General features: G+C 45.1%; 1 protein-coding gene across 1 annotated transcript in view; it reads left to right on the plus strand.

Moving 5' to 3' along the window:
• The window catches only part of LOC144773620 (TRPM8 channel-associated factor homolog), a 206026-nt gene that overhangs the window by 162686 nt on the left and 23095 nt on the right, over positions 1-20245 (plus strand). Inside the window, exon 6 of the mRNA XM_078658767.1 lies at positions 3290-3624. Within this exon, the coding sequence (XP_078514893.1) occupies positions 3290-3624 (335 nt within the window). The remainder of the gene's footprint in view (positions 1-3289; positions 3625-20245) is intronic.

The raw sequence follows: 20245 nt of genomic DNA on the forward strand, positions 1-20245 counted from the left end.
CTTTGTGCACCAGTACATCAGATCAGCACATCTCCTTGACGTGATAATGCCATGCTCATGGCACACATTCCACCACCTTTGGAAATATGTCTGGCAGCTGACCCTTGCCATAACAGAGCCTCCCTGTGAAGGCTATATATGCCAATCAGCTTTTACGAAATTACACATATACTTTGAGGTCTCAGAGAGCTTGCACTGGAGCCTGGTTAGCAGGCCCCGGTACACTACTGGGCCCATATTTAGAAAGGTTTTGTGTCTGGTTTGTGTTACTTTTTTAACGCAGAATCAATGAGGTATCTATTTTGGGATTTACCAACCAACGCCAATTGGTATTAGCGTTGGTTTGCTAGAAAAGGCCATTCAAACCAGTGCAATGTGCTGCCTAGCATTACTCTGCGTAAGGGGGCGTTCCATGAATGGTCCATGGCCTTCACATGCAACTACATGTTTTATGATGCGAATCCCTATCTACTAAAGATAGAAGACAGGGTTTAGCACCAAAAATGAACGTCACTTGAAACAGGCATTAAAGTGAGAAATGCTTTCACTTCTCTATTCTTTTCCAACTTTGCATCTGTCCTGCACTGTATAGAATAGATACAAAGTAGGACAAGTTTTAAATTCACTCTAAGCATAGTAGTGTGCACTGGAAAGGCATACAAAACCAATGCTGGACTCAGGCTCATGCCTTTATGCTATGGTGCAAAAGTGTGTTTGTGGTGCTCGACAGCAAACTTCTGCATCGGCGCTGGGGAGAGGGGAGGACCGTGCTATATCTCTGTAGATATTGTACTCTCCAACTCTCTCCTAATCACACAATGCAGCGCAGCAACTTTGGTGGCTGAGTTTTTTGACTTTTTTGTAAATTTGGGCCCAGGAAAAAAAAACCAGAAGCATCAGTTAAAAAATTTAGTAAAAAGTGGTGAGGGTCATCCTGTAAAAATGATCTTTCCTCACATATATAGACAATTTCCCAGTGATAACTGTTTTACTCTGAATTTGGGGGGGCTTATTTACGAGAAAGTAACGCAGCACGGTGCCGCAAACCATTTTGCTGTGCCATGTTGCGTGACTTTCAGAGCACAGGAATGTGTCATATCTACAACAATTTGATGGATCCCTGTGCTCTCTCCTGCACTGGCGCACATTTGGCTGTCATGCGCTGATGCAGGCACGATTGTCCACAAGAGGTGTTTTCACCTTTCTATGTGTGCCGCGTAATGCAGCACGCACAGAAAGAGGAAACAACATGGAAAATTGAAAACATGTCTCCTCGTTGGGCATCCCTACGACTCTCCTTTGGAGGCGTAGCATTCTGACGCATTCCCAAGTTTACGATTTCTTGTAAATCTGGGAATGTGCCTGGTTCCATGGGTATTGCTTGTAAAAGGAGCTGTATTTACAAGGACACAACAACCTACGCAGGGTGGCTTTACAAGTCCTTGTAAATATGGGGAAGCAAAATGAGCCGAGGGTGCATCACAAAAAGTGACGTACGCGCAGTGCAAGGGGCTTGTAAATATGCCCGTGGTATTTAATAGCCAGACAGCCTTATCCAGAAGCTATAGAAAGGGCATCTGGTACAATATTTTCCCATTGAATATTACAGCAGATAGATTCTTCGGCCTTAGGCTACACTGTACTGTTATACTGCCATTCCATGAGTTAAAAACCAGTAGATCACAAACAGGTTTCAATAACATTTACTGAGCTTTGTTCCGAAAATCGTATTTTTTTTATTACAGACATTTTGTAATATAGACATTGGAATCCAGTTCTTTTGGCAGTGGAAGTGTTCATGCTATGAATTATTTGGACAATCTCTTGAAACTGCTTATAATAACAAGTATGCCACATGGTACATATTTCTCTTCCCTGTGGCACAGAAGTGACCTGATCTGTGGCGCCTACAGGACTGGACCCTATTTGTAAACATTCTATACTGGACTTACCCTCACCCAGGGCTCTCTGCAGTGCCTTATTATTACAGACCAAGTGGCATATTTACAAGCCCCTTTCACCACCAAAGCGTCACTTTTCAGGACATTGTAGCGGCGATAGGGGCTACGCCTTGTTCACAAGGGAGCGTTTAGCCACTTAACGTAACAACGATACCTTGTGAATAATGCCCCCTTTCACGCTTTACTTAGCGTGAAAGGGGTGGGCAATGGGTGTTGTTGTGGGAATTCCACCGCAACACTCATTGATTTTGATACTGCCCCGTATTTACAAGAGCAGCGTAAATATTGGGCAGTGCCAACATTTTGACCAGGGAAAACCTGGTTTTGAACAGGCACAACGGGGAGAAAGGTTTAATTTCTACTCGTTTTTTCTGTTTATATGTGTGCTGCATTGTGCATCACACATAGAAACAGCAAAAGGCCTTTGATTGTTTATGTGCAGGAAGGTGACCCTTCCTGCACATAAACAATCAATTAAAAAATTATGTTTTACAGCTGCATTAGGCAGCACACAAAGAAGTTAAAAAGCATAAATTCAAGATTGTTTATTTGCAGGAAGGGGGACCTTCCTGCACTTAAACAATCTTCCCCTCAACACAGACACCCTTCTACACTGGTGCAAAGGTGCCTGCATTGGAGCTAGGCTGCTAAATTTAGCACCAGTGCAGGGGGAATTGCAGGGCTGCATCATATTGTTGTAAATATGGTGCAGCCCTGCATTTCAGAAGAAGCGCGTGGCGTTAAGCCAAGGAGGCTAACGCCGCGCTCTGCCACTTCATAATAAATATGCCCACTGATGTGCTAACAAGGCAGATAGCTACACCATACCCCATGGAGGTCACTCATTCAGAGGAGCCAGGAGTTATCAAGGGTGGGTTGTATCCAAGCCATAGACCGTCCTTTTTGGTTCCAAGCTGATCTGGTTAAGGCTTCACCCCCTGTCTTTACATAGAGCTACTTCCAAGAATTATTAATACTAGCTAAGAATCAGAATTAGGATTATTAGGTTTAGTATTAATGTGTGCAACCCCCTGATGTGCGTTCAGCTACGGTATCCTCAAGCCACTTTAAGGAGATCACACTTATGAGCCCCACACGGCCAAATATGTCTTTGATTGCTGAATAAGGAGAAAGTGATGGGTGAGTGGGACCACAGATATCATCTCTCGCTTCTGACAGAAAATGGGTATGTTCCTCTGTAGACTCTCAGAAAGAGACACATCAGCCCAGACTGTTGTATGAGTGCATACAAATGTTGTCCATGTGCAGTGTTTGGGTGGGTCTTCTGCAGGATGCAGTAAAAGTCATCTTTTGGCTTCTCATTTCAGGCTCGATGCATTCCGGATATCCCATCATGGGTCTCGCAGAAAACTGTGAAGAATTCCTTAAAGTAGAGTTAAATACTGGAGGAAACTGGGGTCCAATCCACGAGTTGGGGCACAATCGGCAAGTCTGGAAGTGGGACCTCAGTCCTAACACCACAGAGGCCACCTGCAACCTTTGGTCTGTCTACGTGAGCGAGAAGGTGCTCAATGTCTCGAGGAGCAAAGCTCACAAGAACCTTCAGCCGCAAACAAGAGAGAAGACCATCAAGAACTACATCAAAAATGGTGCCAAGCTGGAGGACTGGAAGGACTGGACGGCTCTGGAGACCTATCTGCAGGTGAGCCTTGAGGGAAATGGCTTAAATCATATGGGTTCTATAGTCTGTGGACGTGTCATCTCCAGAATAACCCTCTTGGTAATTTTCCATATCCATGACTTTCCACTCCCTGACAACTGTCACTCAGTTATTTTTATCACAAATGCAGAATTCATGTTTGGGCAAACTCCAACCATTAAACTGACACGCGCTTCCTCTTGAAAACAATACCAATTTGCGCAGTTGGGATAATATTTCAAACTTCTGAATAAACAAACAAGTGAGGGGCACCACCCATTTTTATAACATGAGAAAAACATGTATTTAGTCTAACCTATTAATCAAAAAAATTTAATCCATTTATCGCTTCATCATGGCCATCTAACATATGTAAATGATTCACCTCTGCTTTTCGAGTAGGCGAGTAACTCTGTGACTAGTCAAGTAGTGATCCTTTGCCTTCACAGTGGTAAGAGGTGCAACACCGCTCGCAATTCTCCATGCGATCTGAATAAAACACCGAAGCACAAGGTGGGATCCAGAAATGAAATCCATTTGAAAAGGCCAGATTTTATTGAAAAGCCGACGTGGGCTGAAAGAGTCTAGCTCTCAGTCAATCAATCAGTTATTTATAAAGCGCAGCAAATCTCTCGGGAGGGTCTCAAGACGCTGGAGTTGCTAGCTGCTGTGTTGTGGTTTATTCATTCTAACAGTCAGGTCTTGAGTTCTTTCCTGAATTGCTGGAGCAATGGGGTGGTCCTGAGGTGCAGGGGAAGGCAGTTCTGAGCTTTGGTCGCCAGGGACACTCTTTCTCCCACCAGGTCTCCAGGTGGGAGAAAGAGTGTCCTCCGATGTTGGTCAAATGGATCCAGGGGGTATCTGCGAGGAAGAGGGGGCAGATAGTAGGTGTCTGGTCAGTTAGTGAATGGTCTTGCGTGCCTTGATGTATGCTGGTCCTTCATTGTACAGGGTGAAGGAGCCGGGTTCGACATTCTAGACTTACCCTGGATCGCCTGGCCAATGGCTCCTTGTTTCCTGCTTTAACAGTGTGGAGGCGAGAAAAACTCATCTGCCAATTATATATTACCTATATTCATAACCAAGTAAATACAGACTCCTAATCCAATTTTAGTATATTTATTAAAACACCTTGAACAATTGAACATACAAGCATCTCATAACTAGAGTGTAAAGATACATGGGCACTAATAAAAACAAAATCTTCAAACTAAATTTAGACAGTGCAACATGCACAGAATCACATATTCAAGTATCAAGACACAAATAATAATGGAGACCAGATCAAGAGATTTCTTCATTGGTGGTTTATAAGTAAAGAGCATTAGTCTGTCCCTACACTATCCATAAGGTGACATCCCTACTTAGATTACCCCAAGCAAGCTCCCTTAAAGTTGTCAGCACGTAAGGACTTCCTAAGAAGCACACTCACATCAATTGGGTCGAGTAGCATACAGCCACAGAGCTTGTTCTAAGATGCTCTCTTTTCTTCGGGTAAGGCAGAAGTGAGTGCGGACTCTGTCCCTATCCCTAATTCAAAGTTCGAATTTGACACCCCAAATACATCACAAGACCACTTCATCCATTTAGACACCTTTTGTTAGGTATCTTTCCATTAAGCAATGGACGTCCAATCTCTTGCTCGGTGACCTTGGTTCCCAGGCCTTTCCAAACATGAACGTCTTCCTCGTACTTTATCGACTCTGCTTGTTCAAAGGCATCCTTTCCTCCCTAGGTATGTCCAACTCCTAACACAAAGACATTATTCAAACTAATGAGGTCAAATTCCCGCACCTGCAATGAAACAGGAAAAGAGAGAATTCCACAAGCACATAAAATCTAATTAGAAACCTTCATCCTCAGAGCGAACATGGAGAAACAAAAGTTAGGCCTACCAAACCTTCTGCTAACATAAGATCAGTACACACATTTAAAGACACACGTTTATGAACTATCAAAATACACACATTACATGAATCTCCATAAATGATTATGGGCCAGATGTACAACTATTGTAAATTGCATCTCGCAATTAGCTCTCGATTGCGAGACGCCAATTGCGAGGCCAATTTACAATGTATTACAGTGTCAGAGACACTGATCGTGATTCCCAATGAGGTCGCAAAATGTGAGGCTCATGAATATTAGTGAGCCACTCGCAATTTGCGACCCTATAAAAAATGGCTGGCCCACTCAGGGATGGCTGCCTGCTGGGCTCAGCAGACCTCCATGTCTGGGGCTGCTTTTCAATAAAGCAGTTTGTTTTTCAAAATGCATTCGGTTTTCATTAAAAGAAAATGGGATGCATTTAATTTAAAAAAATTTAACTTTTTCGTTTAATTTTTTAAGGGCAGGTAGTAGTCTCAGGGACCACTACCTGCCCTTAAAAAATATTTCTGAGCCAGTCACAAAGGGGAAGGGGTCCCCTGGGGACCCTTTCCCATTTGCGACTGCATTACCACCCTCTCGAAAAGGTGGTAATTTGTGAGTGTTTTGCTATGGCAATTGCGGTTGCAAAACATTGGTACATGGCTTTAAGTTTGCTATTAGGAAGGGAATGTCCCTTCCTAATAGCGAGTCACTAAACACTATTTTGCGAGTCAATTTAATTGCGAATCGCAAAATAGTTTTTGTCATCATAATCAACATTTTTCCTCCAGAAAACTCCCTGCAGAGAAGACCGACCTAAACAGAGGTAGTAGCAATTTACCCCTGTCTAAATTTCTTTATATTCTTGTGATTCTCATAGTGACTGTCCTGCAGTCTCTCCATTTTCTCCTCCTCCTGTCTAAGAGAATTCTCAACCTGTCTTGCTCTGTGCCCCTTGTAAGCTCTGATAGCACCCAACAATACAAGGACACAAATCGCAACTATTAGGATCGGTTTCAAGATATAGCCAAGAATTCCCTTTCCAAGATTAGCAAACCAACTTCCAACCCTTCCAAATCTCTGGCCAATTTTATCCCATATTCCCTCAGTTGCCAGATCATGTGTCTCCTGATGTATATCAGTGATGTTACTTTATGTATTTCCTCAGATCCTTACTATGGTCTGGGATATAAGTACAACACTGTTGAACCCTCAGCATTTTACAGACTTCACCCTCATTTGCTACCAATATGTCTAAGGCAAGGCAATTTTCAATAGGCATAGCCCTTATCAAAACCATCTTCCCATCTATAAGCAGGACTGAGCTGTATTCATTAACAATTTATCCACAAGGGTTGCCAACTTTCTAATCTTCATGTCATTCAAAACCACTCCCAAACTCGGTATCATTGCTCCAAACGTATCTCCCACAAACTCTCTTGCACGTTTATTCTGTTTCCTCCAATGGAACTGCTTCCTTTCCAGCGCCAACATATCCTTCACATGATATATTTCAGAGACAATCATACATAAGTGTTCCTTCCACACACAAAATACACATTCGGCACCACATTTATTACATCCTGTAAAGACTTCTTCACAGTCTTCAGTCAGGAAGGCATGATCACTTACACTCTCTCCCACAAAATACCTTATCATATTATGTCCGTGGCTGTATAATGCAAAGCTTTCCTTGTTGCTGTAATTCCAGAGCTATTGGACCAAAACTTCCCTTTGCATTGTAGGTTAACTCCTCTTTTGTCCACTCAATCTTTTTGTCGTTAAGATCTGGTCTAAATAGGGATTACCTATTTCTATCTTCTATTTGGTCCACACATTTCTTTTCGATGTCAGTCAATGTGCACGTCAAGTTGTGTTGGTTGTGTCAGTGGGTGTAAGCTGTATCTAATGTGACAATAGGAACAAAGTACTTGTCCATTCTCTCTTCTTGTTTATAATAATCATACTTGTTCGAATGCTTGTAGGTTGAAACCTCTGGAAGCACTATATTGCAGTTAGAAAAGTGGTACTCAAAATGTCCCTTGCCATAAAACATACTGAGCAGTACACTACAAGTAATACCAAATGTCAGGGGAAGGTGGTGATATCTGATTCCCTCCTCTACTGACACGGGTAACTGCATGCATAGATAACAATTACTCACATCTATTGTACTCACATACTCATACAACAGCTTCGCATGTGCATTCAAAATGTAATCACCTTTAAATAAACCTACATGCAATAAGCGAATATTTTCTTCTATCATGCCTTCTAGGATTTTGAGGTATCTTTCTCAATGCTTGAGGTAGAAGGTAGAAGGTGTGGATGTCCCTTGTATTCCCTCCCCTTCAACCTTTGCTTCTTGTGACTTAACCATGGATACAGTAATAACTATTGCTATAATTATGCCTACACCTACTATAAGTGTGCCTGTTATACATTTCTGTCTCTGGTTCGAATTTCCAGACTCCATTTTAAATCAAGTTCGGATTGAAGCTTGTATGAGGATTAGTCAAAGTCTCTTCTTTGGCTTCCACTCATTAAGCTTAAAGGTCATACACAATGACTTAGTTTTCTGGAACTTCTTCGTATTCAGTCTGTTACAATATTAATTTCACGGACAAAGACTTCCGTAGCCCTCTTTCTTCTTCTACGGAAAAGTTCCTATTTATTTTCTTTTTTTCACTCAGGCCTAGGTTATCTTCTTAAAATCTCAAACATTATTATAGTTCAATTTACATCATGTATGAGATCGAAGCAAAGTGCTTCAATTACACACTGCAAGATTTCACAACGGAACACTGCCATCTCTTGCATCGAAGGTTGGAAACCAATGGTTGGAAATGAAAGTTCACTTTGACCAGGTTCCTGAAGCCACTCAACCATGGAGGTTCGGGTACCGTAAGGGTTAGAACTCTGTAAGTTTCCACTTTAGGTACCAACAGTTCAATTTAGACTATCAGCATTGAAATACCTTGTCTCACTCTTCCAGACCTCAGCCTCCTAGACCTCAATGCTCCCTGTGTTCGCAATCAGGTAGGTCTACTCCTGAGCAGTGTACGTCTGATTCGGTACTCTTACTGTACTTGATTTTCTCAGCTCAGGATGAACTTGTTAGGTGTCGCTTTGTTCCGATTCAGATGTTTCAGAGATTGGAGCAAGATCTATTTCCACTTCAGTCTTCCTTGTCTCATCGGCCAAGTTCTTTCTTAGTTCCAGTTCTTCTCTACAGCACTTGACCAAGTCTCAAAGCAGTCTTTTCAGCTGTGTCTGACTCATTACCGCTCCCATTGTTACCGTCTCCCTCATAGTCTATACCTGGGCCTTGTGTAATTTGACCCCCTCAGCTCAACCAGGTGAGTATCCAACCTCTTTGAAAACCCTCACAGCTTGACTTGCCCTCTCTCCCAGCCTTGCGACCACAGCTGAACTTTCTTCAGGGACGAGAGCTGTTTCTTCCGAGGGTTCTGGAACTCTGCGGGTGTGGCGTGGATTCAGTTTGGCAAACCTCCAGTCTTCACAGCCGTGTTTGTCACCAAGATCACTTGATATGGACCCCTGTTGCGTGCATCAAGGCAGTTCTTCCTTACGTGCTTGGGAACCAGCACCCGGTCTCCTGGGCACAGGTCGTGCAAGAGATCCTAGAGGTGGGTGCAGTCATAGCTTCAACCTGGTGAGACACAGCACGAACCACATTAGCCAATTCTTTGCAATAATCAAGGGCCAGATAACTGGTGATGTTTAACAAAGCTGCAGCTGGCACCGCAGGCAAACGCATCACTCTCCCTATCAGAAGTTCATGAGGCAATAGGCCGGTTCTCCTATTTGGAGTGCCTCACAAAGTCATCAACACCAAGGGCAACGCATCAGGCCAATTCAAAGATGTTGACAAACACAATTTTGCCACCCTCATCTTGATAGTCCCATTGATTTGCTCCACCAGGCCTGATGCCTCTGAACTTCCACTACAGTGCAGTCTCTGATCAACTTGTAAGGCAGCACGCAACAGCTTCATGATCTCATTGTAGAATTGAGTTCCTCTATCCAACTCTATTCAAGTTGGAATTCTGAACCACCTCTAAGCAATAGCTTTACTACAGTGAGACTATCACACCTTCTAGTTGGGTATGTCTCAACGCATCATGAGAAGACACACACTATCACTAAGATATATGTCAGTGCATTGCACCTAGGCAACTCAACAAAATCTACCTGAATTTTGTCTAAGGGGCCTCCCAACCTCCCAAAGCGAATCAAAGCAACTAGCATCTTCTTTCCAGCATTTATTTGCTGACATGTAACACACTTGTCTGAAATGGGGTGGCTGAGTGGGCTAAAGATTGGTTAGGATTAAACCCAGATCAGTTGACTGGGGGTGAGTGTTTGATTTGCTCAAACGCTCCGGATATCATCCCCTTTTGTATCGCTTTGTTCGCCCTAAGTGTGGCAGGGTATGCTCAGACGTGAGTCCCTTGCTCACTTGGCCACTGAATTCAAGATAGCCTGGCTGATGAGGATTATGAATCCGAAACCGGTCCCAGGATGCTTGTTTCCGGTCCATGGAAGACATGGCTTGGCAGTTCGGGCTGGACTGTTCCCCTGAGGCACAGGGTCAGACTGATTTGCATATAGCCATGTCTGAAATGGGGTGGCTGAGTGGGCTAAAGAATGGTGATGGATTAAACCCAGATCAGTTGACTGGGGGTGAGTGTTTGATTTGCTCAAACGCTCCGTCCATCATCCCCTTTTGTATCGCTTTGTTCGCCCTAAGTGTGGCAGTGTATGCTCAGATGTGAGTCCCTCGCTCACTTGGCCACTGGATTCAAGATAGCCTGGCTGATGAGGATTATGAATCTGAAACCGGTCCTAGGATGCTTGTTTCTGGTCCATGGAAGACATGGCTTGGCAGTTCGGGCTGGACTGTTCCGATGAGGCACAGGGTCAGACTGATTTGCATATAACCATGTCTGAAATGGGGTGGCTGAGTGGGCTAAAGATTGGTGATGGATTAAACCCAGATCAGTTGACTGGGGGTGAGTGTTTGATTTGCTCAAACGCTCCGTCCATCATCCCCTTTTGTATCGCCATGTAACACACCTGTGGCACACCGCTTTGACATACACCTGGAGTTTTGGGTTAAACCAAGTCTGTTTGAACACTCGCACTCTAGCACCCCTCCCTTGATGTACTGCTCCATGAATCTGTCTTGCCATAGGACTGCAAAGGCAATACGGTAACACTGCTCTCTCATCTGTCGAGACCCAAATTCCATCCTCTCGTTTCTCACCTCCTGCTCTATTCTAAACAGTTTTTTTCCCGTTCTGACACTTCTTCCTGCAAAAGTTTGACCTCATCCCAAATGTCTGCTATGGCCAACATCATGCTGAGCTTGATCTCCTCTGTGCTCTCTCTTATGTAGTCTCCACTAAAAATGCAAGCACGTATAGCACAAAAGAGCCCAACTTCATCCGCATAGCGGTTCCCCTCGGTGACAAAGTATTTCCCCCTCCCGTGAGATGCGCATTTCACTACTGCCACTTCCTTAGTTTACTGCAAAGCTTCCAATAGTTGTCTCACATATTCCCCATTTCTGATAGGAGATCCTGATGATGTTAAGAACCCCCTCTGGGACCATACCTGTCGAAGTCATGAACCAAACTGAACCCATATTGGCTATCGGTGCAGATGGTGACTTGCATTTGATCAGAAACGAGACATGCAGATGTCAAAGGCAATAATTTCAGTAAATTGTGCCAAGCGTAATCCCTGTAAACAAGCAGCTTCCACCACTCCGGAAATAGTACAGACAGCAAACACTGCTCTCAAATACCCAGCATTGTCTCTCAGACATGAGCCATCAACAAAAAGGATTTGGTCTGACTCAGGCAAAGGTTCATCAACAATGACAGGTCTTGTTTACGTGCAAAGTGCAGTGATATTGAGACAGTCATAGTCCAACAATCTTAATCTTCAGTGTTTGGAATCAGCATCAACGTAGCAGGGTTTAACATAGAGCATCTTTTCAAAGTAAAATTTTCAGAGGCCTGTTCATATCGGGTAAGCCTATTGAGGCTTACCCTTGAGGCCCGATGCAAATCCGACCTGCCCCTTCACATAACACACAGTCAGTGGCCTCAACGATCAGTACTCTGCTACTATCTCAAACATCCTGGACGACTTAGCCTCACTTAAACTGAAAAGAACCCAAATCAATGACAGAAACCCCTGGTTCACGGGATCCCTCAATAATGAGAGGAGAGCCCTCCGGCAAGTTGAAAGATCCTGGAGACAGCACCCCTCTACCGCACATCTAAAACTCTTCCGCCAGGTCAGAAATGTCTACAACAGGAACATACTCAATTCGAAAAAAGACTTCTTCAGGACTGAACTAGATAAAGCCAAGAACAGACCCCCACACGCTCTTCTAACTTGTCAAACACCAATCTAATAAACTAGCCAAAACATCAAAAGAAACGCCCCAAATCGCTTTTATCCTCAGAGGAATTCTCTCCCTTCTTCGCTGGCAAAATCTTAGCCCTTGGAAATGAACTCAGTTCCATCACACACCTTAAACCCCTTCCTGACCTGCCGTCTTCCACCGTGTCACACCCACAGGCTCCACCCAAAAATCATGCTCACTGGACTGTCTTCAAAGACTACGACGAAGACTCCCTCTCTAAAATCCTTGCTACCTTAAACTCGAACAACAATTTTAATGACCTGCTCCCCACCAACGGCCTAGCTGCCGTTGCCCAATCCATTATTCCCAGTTGGACTACAATAATCAATGCCTCCCTCCAGCAGAGAATGATGCCTGACTCTCTAAAAGCCGGCCAAGTCCTCCCCATTTTGAAAAAGCAGTCGCTGGATCCAGCCGCCCCCGACAACTTCATACCCATCACCAACATCCTATTCTTAGCTAAGGTGCTGGAGAAATGTGTGCAACAGCAACTAAGTCACCATATCAACAACTTCCACCTGCTTGATGATTTCCATCTGGATTTAGACCAGGGAATAGCACCGAAACCACCATGCTCCATATCGTGGATGATGCCCTCCAAGCCCTTGACCAAGGTAAAACTTGTATCTTAATCCTTCTGGACCTATCCTCGGCCTTCGACACAGTCAACCATGAAAAACTTCTCGAACGCCTCAGACTCAGGATGGGATTGGATGGCACTATTCTAGATTGGTTTAGGTCCTTCCTCCACAACCAGTCACAGGGATTCCTAATCAATGGCAACCTATCTTCACCTTCCCCGGTCACGGTTGGAGTCCCACAAGGATCAACCCTGTCCCCCACCCTTTTCAACCTTTACCTAGAACCGCTTACCAAAGTATTACGCGCAGATAACATCTCCTATCATGTGTGCGCAGATGACACCCAGATCTACATCAAAACCTCTTCTCTCGAAGAGATTCTCTCCCTGAACGAAGCCCTAAAACTCACTGCCCAATGGCTCGCATCTAATCAACTTAAACCTAATGCAAAGAAAACAGAATTTCTCCTGATCTCCCCTCCCAATATCCACCTGGAGATGCATTCATGGATTAAGGCTATCACAGCCTTAAATTGCCCTCCGACCATTGTGAACTTGGCTAAATCCCTGGGAATTACTCTTGATATTAATTTGAACATGCGGGACCACATCAATTTGATGGCCAAAACAGCCAGATTCCACCTGAGTTACATTAGGAAATTGAAACCCTTCCTCGATCCTCCCAACCTGAAAAATGCAGTCCAAGCACTCGTCATCTCTAGACTGGAATACGGCTGTTCAACCCTCTCAGGTTTACCTAAGATCTCCCTGGCACCTCTTAAAGCCTGCCTCAATGCAGCCGCCAGACTACTTAACCGGCACAAGGAAATACGATCATATTTCCCCACACCTGAAAGCTCCCAACTGGCTTCCCCTGGAGGCAAGAATATGACTCAAACTAGCATGCATCACACACAAAGCTTTATACTCTAACTTCCCTGCTTATCTGACTCAGAAACTTGTGATCTCTGGAGGAATCAGAAATTCCCGATCTTCTAGTGACCTCTTGCTCCAACCTGCACACTTTCGGAAAAAAAAACGTACAATCGGGCTTCTCAGGGGCGGCTCCAAGAATATGGAACTCTCTCCCATCCGACATCAGACGAATCCCCTCTCTGTCTCGCTTCAAAAAGGATGCCAAAACCTTCCTTATGGGCAAATTTCTCTGCCACTTATCGCGTTAATCACCACTATGGCCTGACCTATGGCCATCCACTACCTCCCTTCGTACTACCTTGTCATCCCTTCAGAACCTTGGGGCCTGGCTTGAATAATTGTAAACGTAATCTGTAAATATTGTATCTCGTCTTGGTAACTGATTATGTAATTGTAAATACGTGCTCTTCTTTCCCCCTATGTATATTTAAAGTCTTCTATATATTGCTTTGCTCTCCTGTAAAGCGCTCTGATACCCTAACGGGTCAAGTTCACGCTCCATAAAACACATCAATAAATAAGTAAATAATAAAATTGTTAGTCAAATTCTGTGTTTTGGTTCTCGTTTGCAGGAGCTCAACTAAGGGGCTCATTAGGATGGCGGACGGACTTGCGTCCGTCCGCCACCCTTGAGGAGGAGGGAACGTCCGCAGGGGCTGCGGCGTTCCCTCCGTGCTGATTAGGATGTGACCGCCAGGGTGGCGGTCACATCCTCTATTTTTATCATTGCGGCGGGTGCAGCTTCAAGCTGCACCCGCCGCAATGTTAAAAATGCATGTGTTGCATTTACATGCACAAAGCGGCAGGCACCGCACGGTGCCTGCTGCTTTGTGTACGCAAATGCAGGGGGGTACCATAGGTACCCCCCATGTGCACCCCCCACCCCCCATTCACCCAGGGGGCCCGCAACGGGCCCCCAAAGTGAATGTCCGTATGCTTTTCCATGGCGGAAAAGCCGCTGTGGAAAAGCATATTTACACCAACATCATAATATGGCGGACGGTGTCTCATAGACACCGCCTGCCATGTTATAGCTTTTCCGCCGCGGTCGGAAGCCGACCGCGGCAGAAAAGCGGCGGACGGATTTCCAGACCCACCAGCAATCCTAATTTGGCGGTGGGTCTTTGGAGTCTCCGCCTCAGTTTTTCCGCATCCTCCAGGCCGGCGGACACTTCCGCCGGCCCGGAGGATGCGGAAAAACCGCCATCCTAATGAGGCCCTAAGTGCGAAATATAAGCAGTAACAGGATGACCCATCACAATACTTTGGCACCTTTCAATGCTGACACCTGTTGCAGCAACAAATCTCAGACATCCGGGCAACCCAGAAGCCACAGGGTCTAACAAAGCATAAAAGTAGGTCACTGGTCTACGGACACCCCATGTGTCTGAGTATGGACTGCTAGTGAGCAACCCTCCCTCTCTCTACAAAACAGTTAAAACGCTTTGTTGTAATCTGGCATTCCTAGAGCTGGAGCATGACAATGGCTCTCCCTCAGCCCCAGGAAGGCAACCAAACAGTTGTTGTCCCATGGTACCAGTTCACTCATGTCTTTGTGAGTCAATCACAACAAAGGATTTGCCTTCAGTGAGAAGTTGGGAATCCATTGTCTACAGTAGTCAACCATTCCCAAAAACATTTGAACTTCGTTTTGTGTAGTGGGTTGGTTCATCTGCATGATTGCTTCAATGCAATCAAGTAACACCTTGATCTTGCCTTTCTCAATGCGATGACCCAAATGCTGTACCTCTGGCAAACAATACTGAAGTTTGCTTGGGACATCTTGTGTCCATTTTCTGCCAGGTGATTCAACAGAGCGACAATATCAATCATACAAGCATCCTCAATTTCAGCAGCCATCAAGAGATCGTCTATGTATTGCAAAAGCACTGAGTTTTGGGGCAACACTAGGCTCTCAAGGTCCTTTTTCAAGATCCGGTTGAAAATAGATGCACCCTCAGTATACCCTTGTGGGATACAACACCAGTTGACACACGGTTTCCCAACCAGAAAGAAAATAAAAAGTGGCTATCCTCATGTATGGGTATCAAAAAGAATGATTGACACAAGTCAATGACAGTAAAACACTCTGCTTCAAAAGGGATATGAGACAATATCACAGATATATTTGGTACCACAGGACAACATGGGACCCCGATCGCGTTGACCTTTCGCAGGTCCTGTAAGATCCGGTACTTCCCGCTCTGCTTCTGCAGCCTCATTATAGGTGAGTAGCATGGACTCACTTAAGACTCTCATTTAGGATGCCCTGCACAATCAATAACTTAATCACAGGTGTAATTCCTGCTATTGTTTCAGAGGTCAGGTTATATTGTGGTGTTCTCGGAAATTCAGCATTGGGCTTGACCTGTATCTGAACTGGCTCAACCCCTCGAATCAATCCAATATCCTCACCTGTGAAGTTCCATACTACCAGAGAGACACTCTCTCAAGTTACGTGGCAATTCCTCCACCAATAGCGCAGGAATCATTTTTGCACATTTTGATTCACCAATTTAAATGCAATATTGGCATAATTGGTCTGTAATTCTACTCCCTCGGGCGTGCAATAGCAAGTAGAATTTAGCTTGCACAAAACATCACGTCCAAACAGTCAGACTGGACTCGAATCGCACTCCACAAACTGGTGTCGATCTTGGAATATTCCTATCCTTACAGGTAGATCATCTGTAAAGGGATTTATCATCCTTTTAGTAGCAACTTCTGCAACCTGGATTGTCCCGAGATCTATAGGTTTGGGACCACTTTAAACCTTACAGTTGAACGGGTAGCATCAGTATCAATCAAGAATGTAAAGGTATGACCATCAACATCTGCCTCCACATACAGTTCTCCCTGGTCTACCTCAAAGACTGCTCCAAGTGTGCAATCTTCCTCCCTCCCCACTTGTGCACTGTCATAATGAGGGGTCCGGATCAAAGTCATCGACTGCTTCAATGCAAGGCATCTGTTGGTACACTTGGTTACTCTGGGGGATTCACAGAGGTTGGGGTACCTGTATCTGAGTCCGTTGGGGTTCCTGCATCTGCGTACCACCAATGTTCATAGATCTAGGCCTTGTTACAGTATTCAAAACATCAAGTACTCTTATTATCTCTTCATTTTGTATCTGATTTGCTGGATTTGCCCTACACTCACACTTCCAATGCCCGATTTATGGCAATAATGACCGGCAGTGGTCTTCTTTAAAGTGTCTTTGTCTACTCCTGTCCTGGGATCTATTCCCCCACCCCTTCCGTGTCCCACAGGAGTCAACATATTTTTCATCCCTCCCTGGTTACTCCCTTATCTCTGACCCAATGTTCCTCTAACTGTCTGGGTCTGCTCTCCTCTATCTGCATTTCTCATCTGCACTAGCATTAACTTGTTCCTCATCTTCTTCTGTATGGACTCCACCTCATCACTACAATATTTGGCATATTGTGGATTTTTTTTCCACAGATTTGTTTTGCCAGCATATCAAATATTGTTGAATCGTAAAACTAATCTCTGGACTTAATTCTGACACAAACTTGGAAACAAACTGTCCAATATCCTTTGGGTCTAAAGTAGGCAGCCCACTATACTGCTTGAAGACATGTAGGAGCCTGTCATTGTAAGCATGTATTGTTTCCATGGGCTCTTGGGTAGTTCGGTCTATCTTGACCCAATCAATATCATGTGGCACAACCTTGGATTGCAACCATGTGATCACTTACTCAAAATGTTTCATGACCTCAGGTGAAGGTCCATGTGTTACTGGATCTCTCTCTAGTTCAGTAGATGGCCAATTGACCGCAACCTTACTTACAACCAATAAATCACTTGGGACCACAATATCAAACAAGGAAAATTGTTTGTGAATGATGTTAAATCAACCCTGCTCCAGGGCACATGCACATATCCTCCGTTCGATACTTCGTGCACTGGGTATACCCCTACTCCAGTGACTCCCCTTCCGGGCAGCGGCATATCTCCTATTCCCGTGTTGACACTCTTTTTGTTAGAACACCTTTCTTCCCACTTGTAAAGCATGACCCACCTATGCATTGCTATGACCAACTCTCAGATATGAGTTTTGAAACACTGCACTAATTTCTCTTCCAATTCCTGATCGCTATAATTCAATCTATGATTTCCCTGCAAGGCTTTTGTTTTGGTCAGATCCACATCATACTTTCGAGCAATTTTGGTTAATTTTTCGAGCGCCCTCCTTGCCTTAAGGGTAATACCCTTTGCCACAAACAACAACTCATCTGGCTCATACAGCTCAACCCTCTCTGATGGCAAGTTTCCATCAATTATCTCATCGCTTTCTGCTTTCAGTTTCACTACATCTAAGAATTTTGCCCTTATGGTAGCCTTGATTGTTCTCTGATTTGTTGCACATGTCTGTCCTTCCTTTTCACAACTCTAATCCCTCCGTTTATCTTTGTATACTGTATCCTGCGAGGCATGCTCACCTCCATAAGCTCCCTGACTTGTTTCTACCTCTGATATCCTTCCCAATGGACCTCTGGCTAGGGGTACCCAGATTCTCAAATCTGACTAGGAATATACCAATGAATCACTTTGCACTGTTTTAGACCCCACGCACACCCTCGAAGGGTCTGTGGTTGCTAGCAATGGTGCACTCGTCTCCACGGGTACTTGGAAATCATCTTTCCCATCCCTTGTCCTATTTCCCTCAATGTATTCTTTCTCCTTGTCCTGACTGTTGTTATATGCTGCTAGGTTTGGGTCATGCACCAAAACAACAGGTCCAATGGTGACCAGTATCATAAGGGCTTCCGGTAGCCATATGGCAGTGCAGATTCCGCTCGTCTCAACCTCTCCAATGGCTAGCCTTTCTGTTACCTCTGCCCCTGTCAAAATCCTTTCCACTACTCTCACTCTAGGGGCTGGCTGTGGTGCTTCCGTTCTTTCCATGCTCACTGCATGTGCAAGTACCCATCTTCCTTCCTCTGAAAAAGGATTGTATGATGGGGGATGCTCTGCTAAAAATGTATCTATCAGGCTATCTTTTGAATCAATTCCACCATTTGCCCTTCTGTTACTCTTTCATCCTTCCACTGATAGTGGATACAGAATTTCTCCCTCAATGGTGTCTACCCTCCATCTCTTCAGCTGTGTGTGCCATCTTGCCTCCTGGTATGCCTTCATCGATTTCCTCATTCTTCTCTGCGATTTTTCCCCATTCTTCATGTGTGTTGCTCATATATCCAAGTGTTTAATGACCCAAACTGTGTTGTACTAGGTGGGGGCTGTTATGAAGACATCACTCCCCTCAGCTGGTGTAATACATCCAAATGGAATGACTTGTGCTGTGGAAAAGACAATTCCCCCTCCTTTTCAGTAATCTTTTGCCAATTTTGAAGCCGAACTATAGTATGGAGACCCACATTCGTTGCAATATAATGTGCCAAGGTATCCTCGGGTGGTGCTTCCCAACCGACTTGAGTTACCACACCTCTATCTCCTCTAAACAGATCTTGTAACACCCTAAAGCATCGGTGACAACTCACCAATGCAAGTGCGGCATTACACCAACCGACATATCACAGCGTAGTGTACTCTTATGTCACTTTTCCCTCCTCGCATTGGTTCACCCTCATTTACAATTACTCCGTACACATTCACACTCGCAATCATGGAAACAAGTAACTGCCTGCCTTTCCCTATGTTTTTTTTTTACATTCCCTACCTCCATTATTTTCTACAGGAGCGTGTTGCAGTACCAGTTGTTGGCCATGTATGGTGATGGACTTACTACTGTTTTTTAGTATCAACTTATCCACTTCCATGCATTGGGCGGCCCCCGGCCGCATGACGTCATTGTGGGTGGTGCGTCAGACTGCCGGGGGCCTTCTGATCTGCACATGCGTCAAATTCTCCCGCACAGCAGCAAAACGTCCGGCATGGCAAAGCGGTTATACTCTGATTTTGTCAATAAGCAAAAGGCAGTAAACTTAATTAAAGGCCTAAATTACTCAGGGCGTGGCCAAGCCAGCAACCAAGATATCTGCTTGACTCAGAAGCTCTGGAGACGTCGCACAAAAAATCCGCCCATTGCCTCTTCCACGCCCACAAAAATGACAGCACGCATAGGAGCCAGTAGCGTGGACGTGCGGTCGCGGGATGAGCCGCTTGCTGGCTTGAGTGGTGCCCACTGTGCTGGGAAGGATCCGACGCTCTCCCGAGCCTGACGTGGCCTTTGGAGGCCCAGAGAAGACAGGGGTCTCGGGTGAGCCTGAGAGCGGGGCCCGGAGAGCGCGGAGCTGGCCGATGGCCGGCTCCTGCACCGTACTTGTTTAATGAAGAGCGGACCTGTCTAGTCAAAGAGAGGGCCGTGTTGAGACTTCCTACAGCGGTCACTTGTGGGTTGAAACGAGTACTACAGCGGATGGCTCGTGGGGTGGGGCGCGCCCTGTGATCCTGGCAGACTTTCTCTAAAAGAATCAATCACAGTGGCTCCTCAAGCATGCCTGGGCCGCACATCCCCCCCCTGCAGACTCTGATTTTTCCAATGCAGGGGAAGATATCGCAACCGCTTGCGGCCTGATGTTTTATGCTAGCCGTGTGATATGAGATACCACACACCTCTCCCCTTTCACTGGCCCACCGATGCCAGAGGACCATCAACTGCTGCACTGCTAATCAAATACACGTGGGGCGAGTGCCCCCCATATTGAGTGATCGGGTGGTAGGCCCGATCACTCAATATGGGGGGCACTCGCCCCACTGCTTTGTAACCCAAATGCTGAGAGTGAGTCAGC

Source organism: Lissotriton helveticus, chromosome 8 (assembly GCF_964261635.1).
Source record: "Lissotriton helveticus chromosome 8, aLisHel1.1, whole genome shotgun sequence".
NCBI classification, from domain to species: Eukaryota; Metazoa; Chordata; class Amphibia; order Caudata; family Salamandridae; genus Lissotriton; species Lissotriton helveticus.